The 18722-nt window shown below is 36.1% G+C and overlaps 1 protein-coding gene across 12 annotated transcripts in view; it reads left to right on the top strand.

Annotated features, from left to right (window-relative positions):
- The window catches only part of RALGPS2 (Ral GEF with PH domain and SH3 binding motif 2), a 201014-nt gene that overhangs the window by 129515 nt on the left and 52777 nt on the right, over positions 1 to 18722 (top strand). For 6 of the 12 annotated variants that reach the window (XM_045452758.1, XM_045452759.1, XM_045452760.1 and 3 more), the window contains 7 exons: positions 89 to 179; positions 5058 to 5125; positions 6720 to 6855; positions 7655 to 7806; positions 11670 to 11724; positions 14120 to 14197; positions 15990 to 16095. In XM_045452758.1, the coding sequence (XP_045308714.1) occupies positions 89 to 179; positions 5058 to 5125; positions 6720 to 6855; positions 7655 to 7806; positions 11670 to 11724; positions 14120 to 14197; positions 15990 to 16095 (686 nt within the window). Of the gene's footprint in view, positions 1 to 88; positions 180 to 5057; positions 5126 to 6719; positions 6856 to 7654; positions 7807 to 11669; positions 11725 to 14119; positions 14198 to 15989; positions 16096 to 18722 lie in introns of those variants that run through there. The other 6 variants (XM_045452761.1, XM_045452762.1, XM_045452767.1 and 3 more) reach the window with 2 other exon arrangements.

Genomic DNA, 18722 nt, shown 5'->3' with positions numbered 1-18722 from the left:
TTGTTTAAGTATCTTTTTCTCAGATTAACTTTTAAAAATCTGGTTAAGATATTCTTTATAAGATAATCTTTTATCACATTTTGCCTAGATATCCCCATGTTGCCTCATGTCCAAAAATATCTGAACTCCGTTCAGTATATAGAAGAACTACAGAAGTTTGTGGAAGATGATAATTACAAGTAGGTTGGATCTTCAAAAGTGGTCTGTTTAACTTTTTCCTGTCTTCTACCCTTTCGTCCCCATGTATTTAAACATCTGACTTTTATATCGTATCATACAAATGCCTATTCCAGTTGTGTCTTTACAGTAGCAAAGGTACTTATGTTTTTTTTTTTTAATCACTTGATATGATTGAGCCAGTATACAAATACCTCGTCTCTTCTTTTGTTTTAAAGTATTTCACCTTTCTCAAGTTGTTGAGAGTTGATGTTTGATATTTGATAGTTGTGGTTTGGATTTCTTCCTTTCTATATTGAAACGTTGAATCTTTATGGAAATTTATCTTTATTTATTTTTTTTAAGTTTGTTTATTTAGAGAGAGAGTGCGTGTGCATGCATGCAAGCAGGGGAGGAGCAGAGAGAGAGGGAAAGAGGGAGAGAGGAAATCCCACGCAGGCTCCGCATTGACAGAGCCTGATGCGGGGCTCAAACTCAGGAACCAGAAGATCATGACCTGAGCTGAAACCAAGAGTCGGACACTTAATTGACTGAGCCACCCAGGTGCCTGTGGAAAGTTATCTCTTAATAGATTGAAAAACTAATGAAACAGTCTACAAATAGGAAAATTACTCCTTTTTTTAATGGTAATTTTTGACATATCTTTGAATTTGTTTTTAGTTATTTTTGTGGATGGAGAGAGTAATTGAACTTTTTTACTTCTGGGTTAGAGATACGTGTCCAACACCACACTTACCCTTTTCTCTATTGTAGCAAGTCCTTCACTAAAGATCTTAAAAAAGCACTTTTAAATACCGTCATCCGTTTCCTTCTCCTTAACATCCACAGTACTGCCCAAGGTGGGAAGGATCTTTGAATTATTAACCCTTTTTATTTTCAGTGGTATGCTGCATGTAATCATAACTGCCAGTGTTTTTTGTTTCTTTTTTTCAAAAGATGGGAGGATAAAGAGCTTATTTATTTCCCTTGGGGCTTCTGATATTTCTTATGACTTTCTTTGTTAATTTCAAATAAAAAAAATTTTTGCTTAGCCTTATTATGCCAATTATTCCCAAGCTTTCAAATTACCTTTTGTCTTTCACAAATATTTTTTACGCATACTTACTTTATAACTTACCAAGGTGAAAGACTAGGCTATTTTTCAATATTAATGCTTTATATAAAAATTTTCTTACAGTGTTCATCAACTTCCTTGTTGCATAAGTTTCAACAGTTCTTGAAGAGCACCAATAAAAGGCTAAAAATTCTGGAAAATAACGAGAAATAACTTTTCTTTAAAGACTAAATGTATTAAGCTCTAGGTATTATATATTTAAATATATCTATACTAATGTTTAAAAACCGTTATTGCTATCTGTTTCCCCATTTGGTAATATTACCACTTTATATTTCTGTATCAATTTTTATTTTATAACAGATTGTACATAGTAATTCATTTGAAAATATGTGAGGTCACTGAACCCGCTTTTCAAGGCTGGAGTTTTTTCATAAATCTGTTGTCCCGCCCTAAGTTGTGAGCTTCTTTAGTCCGATGGTCTGTATATTGTATTGACCACTATTTCTTCTGTGTCAGCTCTAGTCACTGACATAGCATAAAACAGTCATGTTTTGTCCAGTGAGGTATGGAAGATTATCTTAAAACTCAAAATATGATTAAGTAGTTATTAAAAATTTCTATACCTGGCTCAAACTTACTAGATTTAAAAGAAGTTAAACTATTTTGGGCACCTGGGTGACTCAGTTGGTTAACCGTCCAACTCTTGATCTCGGCTGAGGTCATGATGTCACAGTTCGTGAGTTTGAGCCCCCGTCAGGCTCTGCGCTGGCAGCGTGGAGCCTGCTTGGGATTCTGTCTCTCCCTCTCTCTGCCCCTCACCCTCTCATGTTTTCTCTTTCTCTGTCTCTCAAAATAAATAAATAAAAACTTTTTAAAAATACAAATAAAAAATAAAAGAAGTTAAACGATTCAGTAGGGGTGAAGTCTAAGAAATTGTTGCAGTTATAGAGGATGGTGAATTGTTATTGACTGCTGTGAAAATAAAATAATAAAGTGTTTATGTAAGCTGATTTTTACTTTGCTAAAAGGATAAAATAGCCCAATAAGCCACTAAGTAGTGTTAAATCTCTGTAAACTGACATAAGATACCTTCATTTTTGTAGGAAAGCTGATGCTATTGTACTGATTTTTGTTTTCATGAGTAGCTAGAACCAGAAGAGCCTTCTGATTATATTCATTTTAATAAATATTTACTAAGCTTTTGCCACAGGTGAGTTATTATGCTAGTTGCTAGGGTTATAAAAACAAAATCTTATTCTTGCCCTTAAGAAATCCAGTCTAATACAAAACACATCCACAAAACAGATGACTACAAACCACGTCAAACATCACCGTAATAGAGATATGCCCAGGGTGCTGTGGGAATGCAGACGTGGGGGGAGACCTAACTCAGCTTTTGAGTGGGAAAAATGAGGAAAAAGGAAACGTGAACAGCTTCAGGAGACGGTTGTCACCTGAGGCTTAATCTTAACAGGGGAGTGGGAGATGTCTCCACATAAAGAGTGAAGAAAGGTGTTCCAGGGGATGGACTGACCAAAGGAATAGAGAGGGAAACTGTTTTTGCTTGGGGGAACAAGTCCCTTGGTGTTGTGTTGTTGGCCTCATATGGGAGACTGAAGAAGATTATTTTTAAAGATGCAATTCTGATGCATGAACCTACTAATTCAGTGTACTGAAAAACAGCATTTTAAGATAAGAGCTATTAAAATAATTATTAAAAAAATGGTTTTTATGTTGAAAGAGATTTAAATAAAAATGACACCTTGTTTATCCAAAAGCCTCTGTTTTTGGCATCTTCATCTATATAGGCAACCAGTATAGATAATACAAATTACATGCATGTTTTGTTTGTTTGTTTGTTGGGGTTGTTTTTGTTTTGGTGTGTAAAAAGTGATTTTATCGAAGCACAGGGACAGGCCCCTTGGGCAGAAAGAGCTGCCACATGCATGTTTTTTAATCAGCATGAAAATCTTTCAAAGTTACTTCATTTTAATACTGAACATATCTATTCTCAGCAAACTAGCAGCACTATTACTGGATGGTGTTTTGATGATGACACAGGCAACTGACACTCTAACCTCACTGCGTGCTTTAAGATGCTTTTTATAGTGCTGAGAGCAATGTGATTCACCCATGGCTTCCTTTCTGTTCCTCTCTTTTGCAGTTCTTTATTAAGAAATTGTAGTTATTTTGTTTACTTCCGTGTCCCCCACCTACTAAACTGTAAGCTTCAGAAGGGCAGGGACACCATGTCTGCCCTTAGTCTCTCTTACATTCAGTGCAAAGAGCACAGTGCCCAACACAAAACAGGTGTTTAATAACTGTTTATTAAATGAATGAATTCACGGGGCGCCTGGGTGGCTTAGTTGGTTAAGCGTCCGACTTCGGCTCAGGTCATGATCTCGCGGTCCGTGAGTTTGAGCCCTGCGTCAGGCTCTGTGCTGACAGCTCAGAGCCTGGAGCCTGTTTGAAATTCTGTGTCTCCCTCTCTCTCTGACCCTCCCTCCCGTTCATGCTCTGTCTCTCTCTGTCTCAAAAATAAATAAATGTTAAAAAAAAAAATGAATGAATTCAGTACACTCTGTAGCCCAAATAATTAAACTGCTGTGTAAAAAGAAAAAGAGCAGAGAGTTCTGATTAACTGTACATCTATTCAGTGCTGTATTTTACGCTGTCAAACAATTAGAATATAATCATATATAATTCCCTTGTTAGGTAATCAAGTAAATCAGCTAAGAACCTATAATAGATTTATCATGATGAATATCACTTGCATTCTACAATTTCATTAAAAAAAAAAACAACTCCAGGGGCGCCTGGGTGGCGCAGTCGGTTAAGTGTCCGACTTCAGCCAGGTCACGATCTCGCGGTCCGTGAGTTCGAGCCCCGCGTCAGGCTCTGGGCTGATGGCTCATGATGGCTCAGAGCCTGGAGCCTGTTTCCGATTCTGTGTGTCTCCCTCTCTCTCTCTCTGACCCTCCCCCGTTCATGCTCTGTCTCTCTCTGTCCCAAAAATAAATAAACGTTGAAAAAAAAAAAAGAAAAAAAAAAAAAACAACTCCAGTGGGTAGAATGCTTTTTAAAAATATTAATATTTAGACAAATATTTAGTAATAATAGGCTTTGTGGACTATACCAAGGTGTTTTCTACAACTGCTTTATTATTCTATTTCCTGAAAGTTTCCGTGGATAGGAGTCCTAATCTCTTACTGCTGTGGAACTCAAAACTGGATATATTATCCTAAATGAACTTAAGTACCAGGTAATAAACTTTGAGTTAGGACAGGAATATACTAGGAATTTTGCAGACAACCTTTTTATTATTGAAGATTTTTTAAGAAGTTGAATTGGTTTTTGGGGGTGTTTTGCAAATTTTCAGTTCTAGAGAAGCCATTAACCCATCCAGCAAAGATTCTAGAAGTGTTTGCATGATACATTTAGTAACATACATGAAAATTCCTGAATTGAAGTGTCAGGTATCAATATAACCTCAAGTTCTATCACTTTGTAGTCATTCATCAAAAATCTTTAAATACATTGAACCATTTGGCAATATTGGGGTACTTTGGAAAGATTTTTCTGTTTTTAATTATAACTTGTTAATGTTTTTCCCCTCCCTAATATTTCCTAGAATAACCGTAAGATCAGCTTTTGTATGAAGATGATAGGAAATTTACTACTACTGAAGATTGCTCTTGAAGAAAAATATATAGTTGAGATTATTTTATAAAAATGCTTAATTTTTTGTGAACAAATACATAATCTTAACGTTATTTTGTCAAATGTTAATATTTTATGTGTTTTGTTTCTTTTTAAAATGCAGGCTTTCATTAAAGATAGAACCAGGGACCAGCACACCACGTTCTGCTGCTTCCAGAGAAGATTTAGTAGGTTGGTGCATAGTTTTCTCTGATGACTGAATAAGAAATCAGATAACCTAATAAGAAAGGATGTGCTTCAAAGTAAATATACTTAGCACACTCTATAATAGACACAAAAGTTGATTTTTGATATTAAAATATATCACTTTTTTGTTTGGGTTTTTTTTGTTTTTTATTTAAGAAGTTGTTACTTGAGGGGTGCCTGGGTGGCTCAGTTGGTTGCGTGTCTGACTTTGGCTCAGGTCATGATCTCATGGTTTGTGGGCTCGAGCCCTGCATCAGGCTCTGTGCTGAGACCTCAGAGTCTGGAGCCTGCTTCGGATTCTGTGTCTCCCTCTCTCTGCCCCTCCCCTGCTAGTGCTCTGTCTCTCTCTCTCTCTCTCTCTCTCTCTCTCTCTCAAAAATAAATAAACATTAAAAAAAATTTTTTTTTAAAGTTGTTATTTGGAATTTGTAGTAATGTACAAACAAGCCAACTAATCAAGAAAAATAGATAACAAATTAAAAAAAAGATAAGTATTTATGAGTATCTCTTCTTTTTATTATTAAGAATACACTGTCCTAGGCAATGAAGGTTGATTACATTAGGCATTTCTGGGGTCTGAGTGGAAAATTTTACTAATTTGAATAATTATAGAGGTCAGTTTTAGTGACTTGACTTTTTAGAAATTTCACTTTAATACTGGGCTACATACTGAAAATACTAAAAAAATAGTCACAGTTCCTTAATTTACTTGTCGCATTGTAATGGGGATAATATATGTATACCACAGATAATTAAAAATGAAAAATTGGAGATAATTGGCTATTATTTAAGAAATTATTAATAAGCACCTTTTTGTAATTTCAAAGGCAGACTTTGGCCCTAAGCTTCATAATACCGCATCCCCTCGAAGTATTTGGAGGCTGATCTGATAAGATGTGGAGGAAGCAAGGAGACAAGCCATGACAATATCTAGGAGAGGCTTACAAGCAGAGGAAAACATGGCAGTTTAATCTCTTAAATTTGCTTTTGTTTTTATTGTTGAAGTGATATTTCACAAATCTGTGTACTTTTCAAGTTCTATTTTTTTAAATTCCCATAAGCCTGGCGATGTTAATATAGATTAAAATTCCAACTTGAATGCTTGACCTGCCCTGCCCTACACTCTCTTTCTCTAAGAGAAAACTGAAACTAAGAGAAAGAAGCAGTGTGCAAACTGAAATGAGCACTGAGCTACAGGACTCAGAGAGCTGAGTGATTGATTAGTTCAGGCTTTATGTGCAACGTGATATCCTGAGCCTGTCTCTTCTAATTCTTCTTCCTCTGTAAGTGGGGGAAAATGCTTCTACTGCCTGCTTAATGCAATAAAATAGATAGGACGTAACAGATTTGATATGTTTTGGATTTTGTGTTTTAAGCAGAAAGTATATATTTTAATGTTCAGTCATTTAAATAGAATTAGCAATATTATTTTATTTAAACCACATTTTAAATTTTCTATCAAGGGATTAAAAAGAAAACACTCTTTTGAAACCATTTGAAAATTTCTCTCTCTCTCTCTCTCTCCCTCTCTCTCTCTCTGTCACACACACACACACACACACACACATTTAATTCTTAGGTCCCGAAGTAGGAGCATCTCCACAAAGTGGAAGAAAAAGCGTGGCAGCTGAAGGAGCCTTGCTACCGCAGACGCCACCATCCCCTCGGAACCTGATTCCCCACGGACATAGGAAGTGCCATAGCTTGGGTTATAAGTCAGCATCTTTAACTTTATCTTTTCAGATTTTTGAATTGTTTCTAGTTGGATTTATTTTCTGGATATTTTATCAGTTAAAATAGTGTCCTGCATAGTTTTATTTGTATAACAATAGTTTTTTTCTGATTCAGTAAAATATCTTGTTTGCTTAAAAGCATTTAGTTCTTCCTTAATTTGGAAATAAGCTTCTCCCAACAGTGCCTTTACATTTGGGGGAGATAAATGAACTATATTACAGAGCATCATCGTAAATAATTCAGGGAAGCAGTATACCATTTTCCTTTTAAATTATCATCTTTGTATCACGACAGTCATTGTTTGTCTTAATCAAAATGAGTCGCCATAAATTAAGGTTTATAAAAATTACTCCTTTTATTCCTAAACATAAAAGGAAACTGGTTTTTTGTTTAACATCATTAACTTTGCAAGACTTTTCTCAAAATGGGGCCCATAGTTCACCTTTGCCATGATTTTTGTGAAAATTTAATAGTTATTTTCCAAAAGCAAATGTAAATAAACAATTTTTTAATGGACCTGAGACTTAAGGTGAAATTAAGGTATTGTCTGTTATATAGATAGATATAGGCTTGGCCTGGTTTCCTAAAATATTTTCCCTAAACTGCTGGTTTGAGGCTTTCATGGTGAAATCTGTGTGTTCATTAGTATGAGAGTTCAGAAGTCAGGTCAGGATAGCAGGTAAATCTTCTGTGTCCTGACTCTTTATATAAGAGTATCTTTTATATTTTGAACTACCAACAGTAATAAAAGATATGAAAAATATTTCTCTTTGTTTCCAGTTTCATTCATAAAATGAACACAGCAGAGTTTAAGAGTGCAACGTTCCCAAATGCAGGGCCAAGACATCTATTAGATGATAGCGTCATGGAGCCCCATGCACCGTCTCGAGGCCACGCTGAAAGTTCTACTCTTTCTAGTGGAATATCAATAGGTGAGAAATACTTCTCTGGGATGATTCCAAATTATGTACAATGAGACTTTTAATCAAACTCAGCTGGAAAAAAAGAGTCATTAATCCTATTATACTTAGAGAAAAATTGATAAAAGCAAAGTTAACAATTAGATATAGGATCATATTACTAGTAGCTTCCGAAGTTAATAATTCATGGTGTTTTTAAAAGTGCTTGATGAAAAAAAAAAATTAAAAAAAAAAAAAAAAAAAAAAAGGGGCGCCTGGGTGGCGCAGTCGGTTAAGCGTCCGACTTCAGCCAGGTCACGATCTCGCGGTCCGTGAGTTCGAGCCCCGCGTCGGGCTCTGGGCTGATGGCTCAGAGCCTGGAGCCTGTTTCCAATTCTGTGTCTCCCTCTCTCTCTGCCCTTCCCCCATTCATGCTGTGTCTCTCTCTGTCCCAAAAAATAAATAAACGTTGAAAAAAAAAAAAATTAAAAAAAAAAAAAAAAAAGTGCTTGATGGTTTTGACTCCAAAAGGGGAAGCATTTGAGAAATGGTGGGAAAAGAAGGTAGACTGGTTGAATTGGTTACTTCATGCAGTTTGTAGAAATGAGGAAAGAGAGGCAGTGTTGGTGTACTCCCTGTCTTTTGGATTAAGCAGCTAGTTAGATAGTGGCACTGTTGCCATAGTAGAGAAGACCAGAAGAACGGTCATTTGTAGGTGGTGAAGTATTTGTGAAGGAAGACTGGGTTTGGGGAATTGGGAATTCTGTTTTAGACATGTTTGGTCCACATGGAGTTGTCAGGTAGGTAACTGAATATATGACTTGAGCTCAGTGGGTAAGATTAGGTCTGTAGATACAAGTATAGGAGTTAGCATATTTATAGTATTTCAGGCCACGGGACTGGTTGAGTTCACCAAGGGAGAGAGTGTAAATAAATAAGACATACTAATGTTTAGAGGTCTGATTTTTTTTTTTTTTTTTTAAGATGGGCCATCAGAGGAAATATGAAGGAGGGACCAGTGAAGTAGGAATAAAAATCAGGGTGTGGGATCAGAAAAGCCCAATAGACAAGTATCTTCAGGAGGAAGGAAGTATCACTATCAAATGCAAGAAAAAGAAAACATAAGAATGGGAATTGATGAGTGCATTTGGCAAGATAGAAGTCATTGGTGACCTTGATAAGAGTTGCTTCATAGAATAATGTGGGTGGAGTCCTGATTGGAGTAGCCTGGAAAATGAGAGGTGAAGAAATACAGATAGTTACCGTGAAGGGGACTGGAAAATCAGGACCATACTGGAAAGGGAGATGAGGAATTTGTTTTTACTTCCTAAACTTATTTATTTTCTGAATCTTTTAGATGAGCGTTATTTCTTTTTTTTTTTTTTTTTTTTTTGCTCCTTTTTTTTTTTTTTTTAATTTTTTTTTTTTTTTCAACGTTTATTTATTTTTGGGACAGAGAGAGACAGAGCATGAACGGGGGAGGGGCAGAGAGAGAGGGAGACACAGAATCGGAAACAGGCTCCAGGCTCTGAGCCATCAGCCCAGAGCCCGACGCGGGGCTCGAACTCACGGACCGCGAGATCGTGACCTGGCTGAAGTCGGACGCTTAACCGACTGCGCCACCCAGGCGCCCCTAGATGAGCGTTATTTCTTTTGATAATTAGAAAAATCTTCATAAATACTGATTTATTTTTTTAAAGGAGAAGAATGTCTTCCTCTCTGATTAAGTACCAGGTTGGTCAAGGGCTATGCCAATTGTTAATAGGATCATCTTAGTATTGATGAACAGTCAATAGAAAGAAATCCAAGAAGGAGTTCATTTTCTTAAACATATTGACTTCCTTAACCTTTGAGAGTTCCAAACCTTGTAAACAAAATTGATTTAGAGCTTTCTGGCACCATTCAGTTTTTTAATTCCAAAGTTCCCCCTTTGACAAATGCAAATGATTAAATAGTGACAAAATTCACAAAATACAAGACCAATGATTAGCCACCTGAAGTACCTCTTTGTTGATACTGTAAGTCGTCTATATGCAGGTATCAACCTCAATCTGAAAAATAATACAGAGAATAATTTTGCAAAAGAGAAAGGAAGAACTTTTTTCCCCGTTAAAAATTTGTTACACTATGGAATCTGGCATTCCACTTAAATGAAAAAATAATAATTTTTTAAATTACAGCTCTCAAGTAGACATATTATTTCACTTTTCCCCCTCATAAGTTTTATAATGAAAATTCTTTAGTTTATTTGTGGCTTTTACTTTCTATAGCTGTTCTTTTTGTTACCACAGGACAATTCTTTATCTGGTTATTTTATTCAGTTACAGTTAGTGTCTCAGTGTATAGGCCTTTCTTTTAGAACAGGAAGAGACTATTTTAATTTTTGCCTTTGTGTTTATTTTTTATTAATTCTAAGGCTGTTAAGAGGATAAGCAATAAAGATTGTTACATCCTTGTTTGTAAATTAAGAATGTTAGACATAGACAGTACCTTGCAAGGTTTTTGTTTTAAAACTGTATATTCTGGAAAGAAAGTAAATCTGTAACCCTAGATGGTAGATGTTACATACACACACACACACACACACACACACACACACATACACACACAATTTATAATTACAAAAGGGTTTTTTCCTTAGCTGTAACTTTAACATATAATATCAATCTGTACCGTAGAGGTTTTGAGAAAGTACTGCAGAGAAATTCACCAGTGCTTGGGACAGTGGCCTCTGTGGTCCAGATATCTTAGATAACCTGAAGTGGTCTTGCCTAGCCAAGAGAAGCATATCCACTGTGGACTGGAAAAACATATTTTCTACAAATAAGTCATACTAATTATGATTCAGTTTTCAGTCTTTGCCACATAATGTTACAAATCAAAAGATGATCTAGAATACCCTACCGCCACTAACAGAACACTTGCATTTTCTCATCTGACCCACACGACCAGAAAATTATTTCAGTGCATATTAACTAAGCTCTTCCGAGGAGAGTATATAGCTAGGGCCACTCTAAGTACATAGACGAGGTATTAATCCATCACATATAATGCATACCTTTTAGCATTGGAGTTTGAGTCTGTCATGGAACACTGGTATGAAAGTCTGATGGACAGTTTAACCTGATACATATGGGATACATTAATCATCAATTTTATTGAGAGCCAGAATTATCTTTAAAATAACTTTTAAATCAGTGTAAGCTGTTTTAAAAGCAGATTTATTCTTCTCAGTTTTTTTCTTTAGCTAATTTAAAACTTTGTATGTTAGCTGCTATTCTGGCCAAAGAGAAAGTTTTTACATTGTTACGGCACCATTGTTATTTCTTTCTTTCTAATTTAGGGATTCCATCCTCTTCTACCTTGCCTGTAAAGGCAGAAGTTGAATTTCATTAAACTTCTTTTTTTTAATGTTTATTTATTTTTGAGAAAGAGAGAAAGAAAGAGAGGAATTTCATTAAGCTTCTTATCCTTAAGGCAATAATGGGTTTTTAAAGGAATACAAAGAGAAGGAAGTATATCGCAAACCTCTTAAGAGTTTCACAATTATATTCGTCTTAAATTATGACAAAATTTTGAAATTTTGAAAAGTTTTATTCTTATGTACATTCTCTGATGGTAGATAATTGTTTATAAACATAATGCATTTGAGCTATAAGTAGACCTGCAAAAGTGTTTTATGCTCTTTGTCATTTTTGGTGGTCTTGTTAACTATATTCCAGTGTATTGCAGAATAAGCCTCGCAGCAGTAACACAAGAATGAAGAATTAATTTGTGGATGTTCACCCACAGATAACATGATTATCATTTTATAAGTACAATTAGAAAATTTATTTTTAAAATACAAAACTTAAACTAATTCTGATGTTTAAAATTAGAATAACTTTTGATTTTAGGTAGTAGTGATGGTTCTGAACTAAGTGAAGAGACCTCATGGCCTGCTTTTGAGAGGTAAGAAAAATTGTCCATTTGAACTGCTTTGAGCTGAGTTGGTCTTTCTTAAAAGATCATAAACATTTTAACAGATAAAATTTGTTACATATCTGGAAGGGACTATTTATAAGCTTACAACTGGTGGCAGAAATTAGAAGTTGATATTTAAGTCTGGAATTGAGTCTTAGCTCATAAATATATGTTTATTTGGTGCCTTGACACGTGGATTTGAATTTTAGTACCTTTAAAACAGTAATAACCAATCATACTCACCTTACCTACTTACGTGTTTGAAGTAAAATTATTGCCTTAAATTCTGGTTCATTTCAGTGGTTTTAAGGCATTTAATAGAATGGTCTACTTCATTCTCTGCTACCTTGTCAGGGGCAAAAGGACTTAGTAAATTTTAAATTATACTATAAGTAAAGCAGCTTAGAGTTTGAGTTTAAATTGTCAGCAACTCAGAGTTTACATACAGCACACAGATTTATGCTGAAATGCTCTAAGTCACGCTCCGTTCTCCTTTCTTTAGGGCTTCAAGTAGTGGAAGTTGTGCTCTTCCTGCAGCAGATCCCATGCTGTATTGATCTGCCAGTATAAGATCTCCTTAAAAATGTAGCCAAACAGCGCAAATAATTTATTTACTAAATATCCATTAGGACTCTTACATTGTCTTTGACCATTTCAGTTCTTCCATTTTCGGATTTATAAGATGCATGACTCTTGCCAAAATAATTGCCCCCTTTTGTACGTAAACTGAACATCCTAAGTTTCTAAGCAGCAGAGTGTAGTTGAGGTTGAATTTAGAGTATGGAGTTGAAAATACTTACCTAACGCCCTATCAGTCACTTCTTAATAGAAAATAATTTTATTAACTATACATTTGAAATTAAACTATATTGGAACTGGAAAATTATATTCTTGTTCTTGATGAAACTTCGTAACGATTTCTCTCCATTATGTGATTAACATGCTGTTTGTAAACCCAACATTTCAAAGTGTTTTTAAGCCTTTCTACGCTACTTGTCAGTGTTATCAACTCTTACTCTTTGCTTTGGGGGGATCTTACCTTGTTTTTGCATACTGTTTCTCTTCCAGCTTTTACATTCAGTCTCTTTATTAAGGTTTGCGTGAAACGAGAAAAACATGAGAGTTGCCTCTGGCATGCTGTCGGTACAAGTCATTTTAGTTCTTTTCCTCTAGGAAGAGCATCATATGTTGGTTATAGAGTATACTGTAATCTTTAGATAAAAAATATTAATGGAAAAAATGTTTGTCAGTTTGAATGAGTTATAAGTGAGTGAGTAACCAGGACGGTGTCGTGTTCAGTAATCTGTCCGTCCTCGTCCCAGCAGGTTACTTCTGAAGACTGTATGTAACGATGTTACCTTCACATCTCAAAACAGTATATTTCTTTTATGACACATGTTTTGCTTTGCAGACATTTTCAGCTAAAAAAAAATCTGTCTTTGCGCCAAGTGTAAATCTGTGGCTCTTGGAACATTTTGAGAGCAAATTAATGCTTCTCAGCAAGATTCAGACGTGGAATAACAAAAAGTAAATAAAGAACGAGGATGTTTAAAATACTGCTTGTAGATAGTGGATTTGAAAATAGCACTCTGAATGTTAAATCACTCTGTGTTCTTATTTACTACAGAGACGTCAAGTATGTTGCTGCCTAAGTTGCTAAAGTAATGCTTTTTGCTTTAAATAACATTTCCCAACAGTGCTACTTTTGGCTTTTCCCAGGCAAAGACGTGTTGGTGTTTCTATGTGTGTGTTTATTTCCTTTGTTAAGTATTACATGCCATTTTGGATAAATAGGAATTCAAACCATTTTTATCATTTGTTGGCTTCATCATTTATTTCAGTTGATGTAGAAATAAAATAATGCTTTTATTACCCATCTCCTCTCCTTTATTAGTTTTCTTGGATTTAATGTAAAGGATAGAGAGGAAAATAAGATGTTTAGGCCACATTAAGTTTACAGCCCACATCGTTTTTAGGTGTCTTCATAGGGACATATAATAAAAATGAATTATTTATATAAATCCAGATACCATTTTTGAACTGGAATCGAAGAACTGGAATAGAAACAAAAGGGTTTTCGAAGTATTTTCCAGGTTTTGATAGTATTGGTTATAAATAACTTTCATTATTTTAGCAGATTTATGAAAGCAAATGTATATAAAATGTATAGTATATACTAACACCTGTAAGTATATCTAGAATCAATAGAAGAAAACATTTTTTTTTAATCTATGCTGCATGCTTAAGAAAGGAGCCACCACATTTAGATTTAGAAAGGATTTAGAAAGCTATATTACAGGAAGAAATTATATTGTTCTAGGTATCAATGATTGTGTGAATAAAAGCATATGTAATATATACAATTTATAATGGAATCCAACAGGAACAGATTATACCATTCTCTCGGCCCGGTGACACGAGTGGCACGAAATGGCTATCGAAGCCACATGAAGGCCAGCAGGTACAATCCCCCTGCATCCAGGGGTCACAGATCTCCCCTCTGGTGGTGGTGATTGGCTTAATGGGTGTAATCTCACAGTATCTCTGTTCTTTCTCAGCTAATTGGTTTATCAACTAAAAAAAATACCCAAGAAAACTTGCTTTCCGAGATTTAATCTAGAGAGAAATTTGGACTTCTCTTTCCGATCCACTGAGCTAGTTGCAAAATAATTCCAAGTTGGTAGCCTTGTAACCATACAGGTCTTTCTAATGCTGCTAGTTATTGGATGAGCAATATAAAAATCCACTTATTATTCAAAGGCTACTTACTGTCATAGCATTTACTTTGCTAATAAGTCTCCATTCATTTTATCTTTGTTAAGAATTTTTCAGATAAACTGCAGGTCCAGAATTTAGACAAGTCTATTTCAGTAAATATTTGTTCGTTTCAACTTCCGTTTGTTCAGTGTTTATGTAGTTTTACCAGGTCTCTTTCTGCACCATATTAGCTGCGGAAAGAAATGAGAATGTTAGATTGATTGGGGGCTGGAGGCTAATGGTAACGGGTAATCAGCCACCTCATACTACAACAGAATAGCCAACTTCAAAAGTGAACTTTATATCAATTTGGTGTCTAATCTCTCTGTGTATACCTCCCTGAATATAAACAGCTCTAACATGAAATTTCTAGTGGTCTCTAGGTTTTTAAGTCACTTTGAAGACACCTAAATAATCATAAAGGGATAAACTGGCAAACTGCACAGTTTTTGTCTGTGTTGTAGGAATTCTGCAGATCATGTCAGATCACCAGAGAATGACAGATTAAGTTATTCTTGTTTTAAATATAGGACCTTAAGTCCATTGGGGAAAGATATTTAAATGTTTGATTATTTTGTGATGGTTTTCTTAAGATATATGAAAAGGAAATCTTGAGTTTTGTAGTTATTCCTTCCTTAGAGAGCTGTTAGGCTATAAGGCTATAACCAAACACTTACACATTGACAGCATTTAAATGTCATTAAAATTTATCATAGTACGCCAGTTTTTTAAATATGTTGTTATTGCCTGTATTACTTCTCTCATCTACTTTAGAATTAATATAAGCATGGGTTTTCTTTTCCCTTTCCTCCTTTTTTTGAGTTTCTGCTATTTTTATTTAGAGTTTTGTATGCTTAAATACTTTTAACAAAAAGAATCCTCATCTTTCCTACCAAGACTTAAAATTTCTAATGGGAAAAAAGTTTACAGCAGTGATGCAATGTAGCATGTAAGAAGAAAAAAGTCTTGGGGGTGCCTGTGTGGCTCTGACTCTTGGTTTCTGTTCAGGTCATGATCTCAAAGTTCATGAGTTCAAGCCCTGTATCAGGCTTTGCACTGACAGTGCAGATCCTGCTTGGGATTCTCTCTCCCTCTGCCCCTCCTCTGCTCACTCGCGCGCTCTCTCTCTCTCTCTCTCTCTCTCTCTCTCTCTCAAAATAAATGAACAAACATTATAAAAAAAGAAGAAAAAGTCTTAAATCCATAATTTAATCTTCACTAAAGTGAATTGCTCTATTCTTTCTAAATTATGCTTGTTCAAATATGTCATAAAGTGTGTTTTTAACCATCTGACTTTAATAACTTCCTGATTAAACTTTTGTGACAGTTTATAAATTTCATATCAGTAAACCTTTATAATTGTCAGTGTCTTCTTGTTCTGAATACAGTAACAAAGTTTTACCATTAAGAGCAGTTACATTTCATTTAAGTACCTGCTTTGTAACTACTGTACCCAAAAGCTCTTACATGTTCTTTTCTTCATTCCATTGTTACAGTTCCGCAGAATCAGAAGATTTGGCAGTGCATTTATATCCAGGAGCTGTTACTATTCAAGGTGTTCTCAGAAGAAAAACTTTGTTAAAAGAAGGCAAAAAGCCCACAGTAAGATCTTATCTTATATTTTAACACACCTCTAAAAATATGCAAATGTATAGGGCCCTAAAAAATATGAAGACAATTGAAGTAAAACCAAATACATGGTTCAACTGAAACAATTTGAAATACACATTTGCCTCACTGTGTTTCTTAATTTAGACTTCAGTTAAATCATTCATTTAGGGTGTTTACATCAAGGAGCTCCTGTTCCCTCAGTCCCCTAATGTAGTTCTTACACAAAACCATTTCACAGAGAAACTTGAAAGTATATGCTGTTATGAAGTATTTTAGTAATAAGTTTAGGAAAAGAACAGAGAGTAACAACCCTAAAAAATGGGATTCAACTAATTTTGTTTTGTCAGTCCTAACTTGTTTATTTAAATCTTCTGTAATGCAGTTTTGTTTTCCTTCATAAATGAAACCCAGGTATTAAATGTCCTTCAAACCATAGTTATATTTTTTTAAAAAATGATAACAGTGGCACAAAGCCTTTGTACGTAACCTAGAAGCTTCTTCTTCCCCAACAGCAGCAAGTAGTTGGACTACTAAAGAAAGAGAATTTTTTTTTCTCAAATAATGGTATAATTTATCTAGTTTGGAATTAAAACTCCAACGTATATCCAGACGTAACACTTTTGAAGCTACAAAGGCTTCCTAAAACATAAAAATGGTTTGCATCTAAGCAATCTGATTTTGCTGCCTGTGTTACAGTAAACCTCAGGCACATATAGTTAGGAAGCTACACTAGGCCAGCTCACAAACTAGGAGTAGCATGTCGGGTAGGATATTACTACACAATTGTGCACCAGATGCTGGAAATAGATCAGCAAACAAGATGAGGCCAAGTGCCTGCCTTGTGGGGATGACATTCCAATGAGGACAAATAGAAAGTAAGCCCTTGAAATAAGGTGATGGGATGGCAGATGTGAGGGTGAGGGGAGGTATCGGCGCAGCGAGGCTTCCACGCTGTCATGGGAATGAAGAAGGCGGGTTAGCCGTGTGAGGATCTCCAGCTCAGGAGGCAAGAAGACCCATGTGGCTGAGGCACGGAAGGTGGAGGAGGCGAAGTCAGAACAGTTAGCGTTGCTTGATGGATGTATTTGATGCGGTGTGTGAGAGAACGTGGAAGTGAAGGTGGCGTCTGGGTTTGGGGCCGAGCTCAATGAATGTTGGGGACGTTTATTGAAATGGGGAAAGTTTTTTCCAAGAGGGGCTGGTCAGTGTTGGCTGAGTTCACTTTATGCATTTAAGTGGAGATGTCAGTTTGGCTGTAAAGAATACAGTTCAAAAGTTCAGCAGAGAGGTGGTGGCCAGAGATAGAGATTTGAGACTTGTTAGCATACAGATGGTATTTGAAGTATGAGACCGGATGAGACAGATTATCTATGAAGAAAACAGGGCAGGGATAGAACTCTGTAACATGTAAAGGTCTGCTGTAAGAAAAGCAGAGAGAATGAAGGAACTGTTAATCAGAGAAGCATAGCAGTTAAAAGTATTTCAAGAAAGGAGTGGCCAGCTGTGTCAGACGTTGCTAAGAGGTTGTGACAAGAACAGAGGCTTTGGGGGCGCCTTGGTGGTTCGGTCAGTTAAGCATCTGACTCTTGGTTTCGGCTCAGGTTACGATCTCACGGCTTTGTGTGTTTGAGCCCCACATTGGGCTCTGTGCTGGCGGCACAGAGCCTCCTTGAGATTCTCTGTCCCTCTCTTGCTGCCCCTCCCCCACTTATGCTGTCTCTGTCTCTCTCAAAATAAATAAACTTAAAAATATTAAAAAGAAGAAAAAAAGAACAGAAGCTTTGATAAAATGTCAGTGATCAGTAACCTTGACCGCAGCAGCCTAACTGAAAGTAAGTTGAAGAGAAAATGGGCAAGATGGAAGTGGAGTCAGTTACAGGAGCAGAGAAATTGGCTGCTCTCTGGTAGGGCAGGGAGTGGGGCAGTGGAGGGATTTTCAAAGATGAGAATGCTGTTAAACCTCATTTGTATAATGATGGTAGAGGGGGAGAAAGTAAAAAACAGTGGAGAGGGAGTAAATTACAAAAGCAGGTTTCTTGAGGAAGTGAGAGTAGGAAGCTAGGGTGTGAAAAGAGAGTGGAGTTTCTCCTTTGATAGAAGCAGCATTAACTATTCTGTTGTAGCGAGAAGAAAGGCTAAGTATGTGGGTCTACAAACAGGTGGTTAGATGGCATTGGCCTGGGAAGATGAGGTAGTCCTCACTAGACTTCAGCTCTTTTCCTCCGAGAAGTGTGCGATGCTGTCATGAGAGGGTGGAGTACTACAGTTTTTAAGAGAAGGAATGAAATCGTTGTCTCCAGAGAAAGAATATAATGACTTGATGGGGTAAAAGTGAAGTGCTGTTGATTTCTATTTGAGATTGCTGGTTATAATTTTATCAGTTGGCACAATTATGTGATTTCTCCAGCAATATTCGGTTATTGTAATGTGCCAAGTAATCAGATGGTTAGATTTAAATAGGGCTAGGGCTATATCGGGACAGAGGGATGGTGAGATGCCAGTGTTTGGAAGGGAACGGATATAGTGCTGGACCGTGTGGTCCTGGCTAAATATGGAGAGGGGGAAAGGAGGATACGGGATGGGGAGGCAGTGGCAAGGCTAGATAATGAGCCTGGGTG

Source organism: Leopardus geoffroyi, chromosome C3, assembly GCF_018350155.1.
Source record: "Leopardus geoffroyi isolate Oge1 chromosome C3, O.geoffroyi_Oge1_pat1.0, whole genome shotgun sequence".
Classification (NCBI taxonomy): domain Eukaryota; kingdom Metazoa; phylum Chordata; class Mammalia; order Carnivora; family Felidae; genus Leopardus; species Leopardus geoffroyi.
Note: the sequence above shows the minus strand (reverse complement) of the source record. Positions and strands in the feature narration are given on the sequence as shown.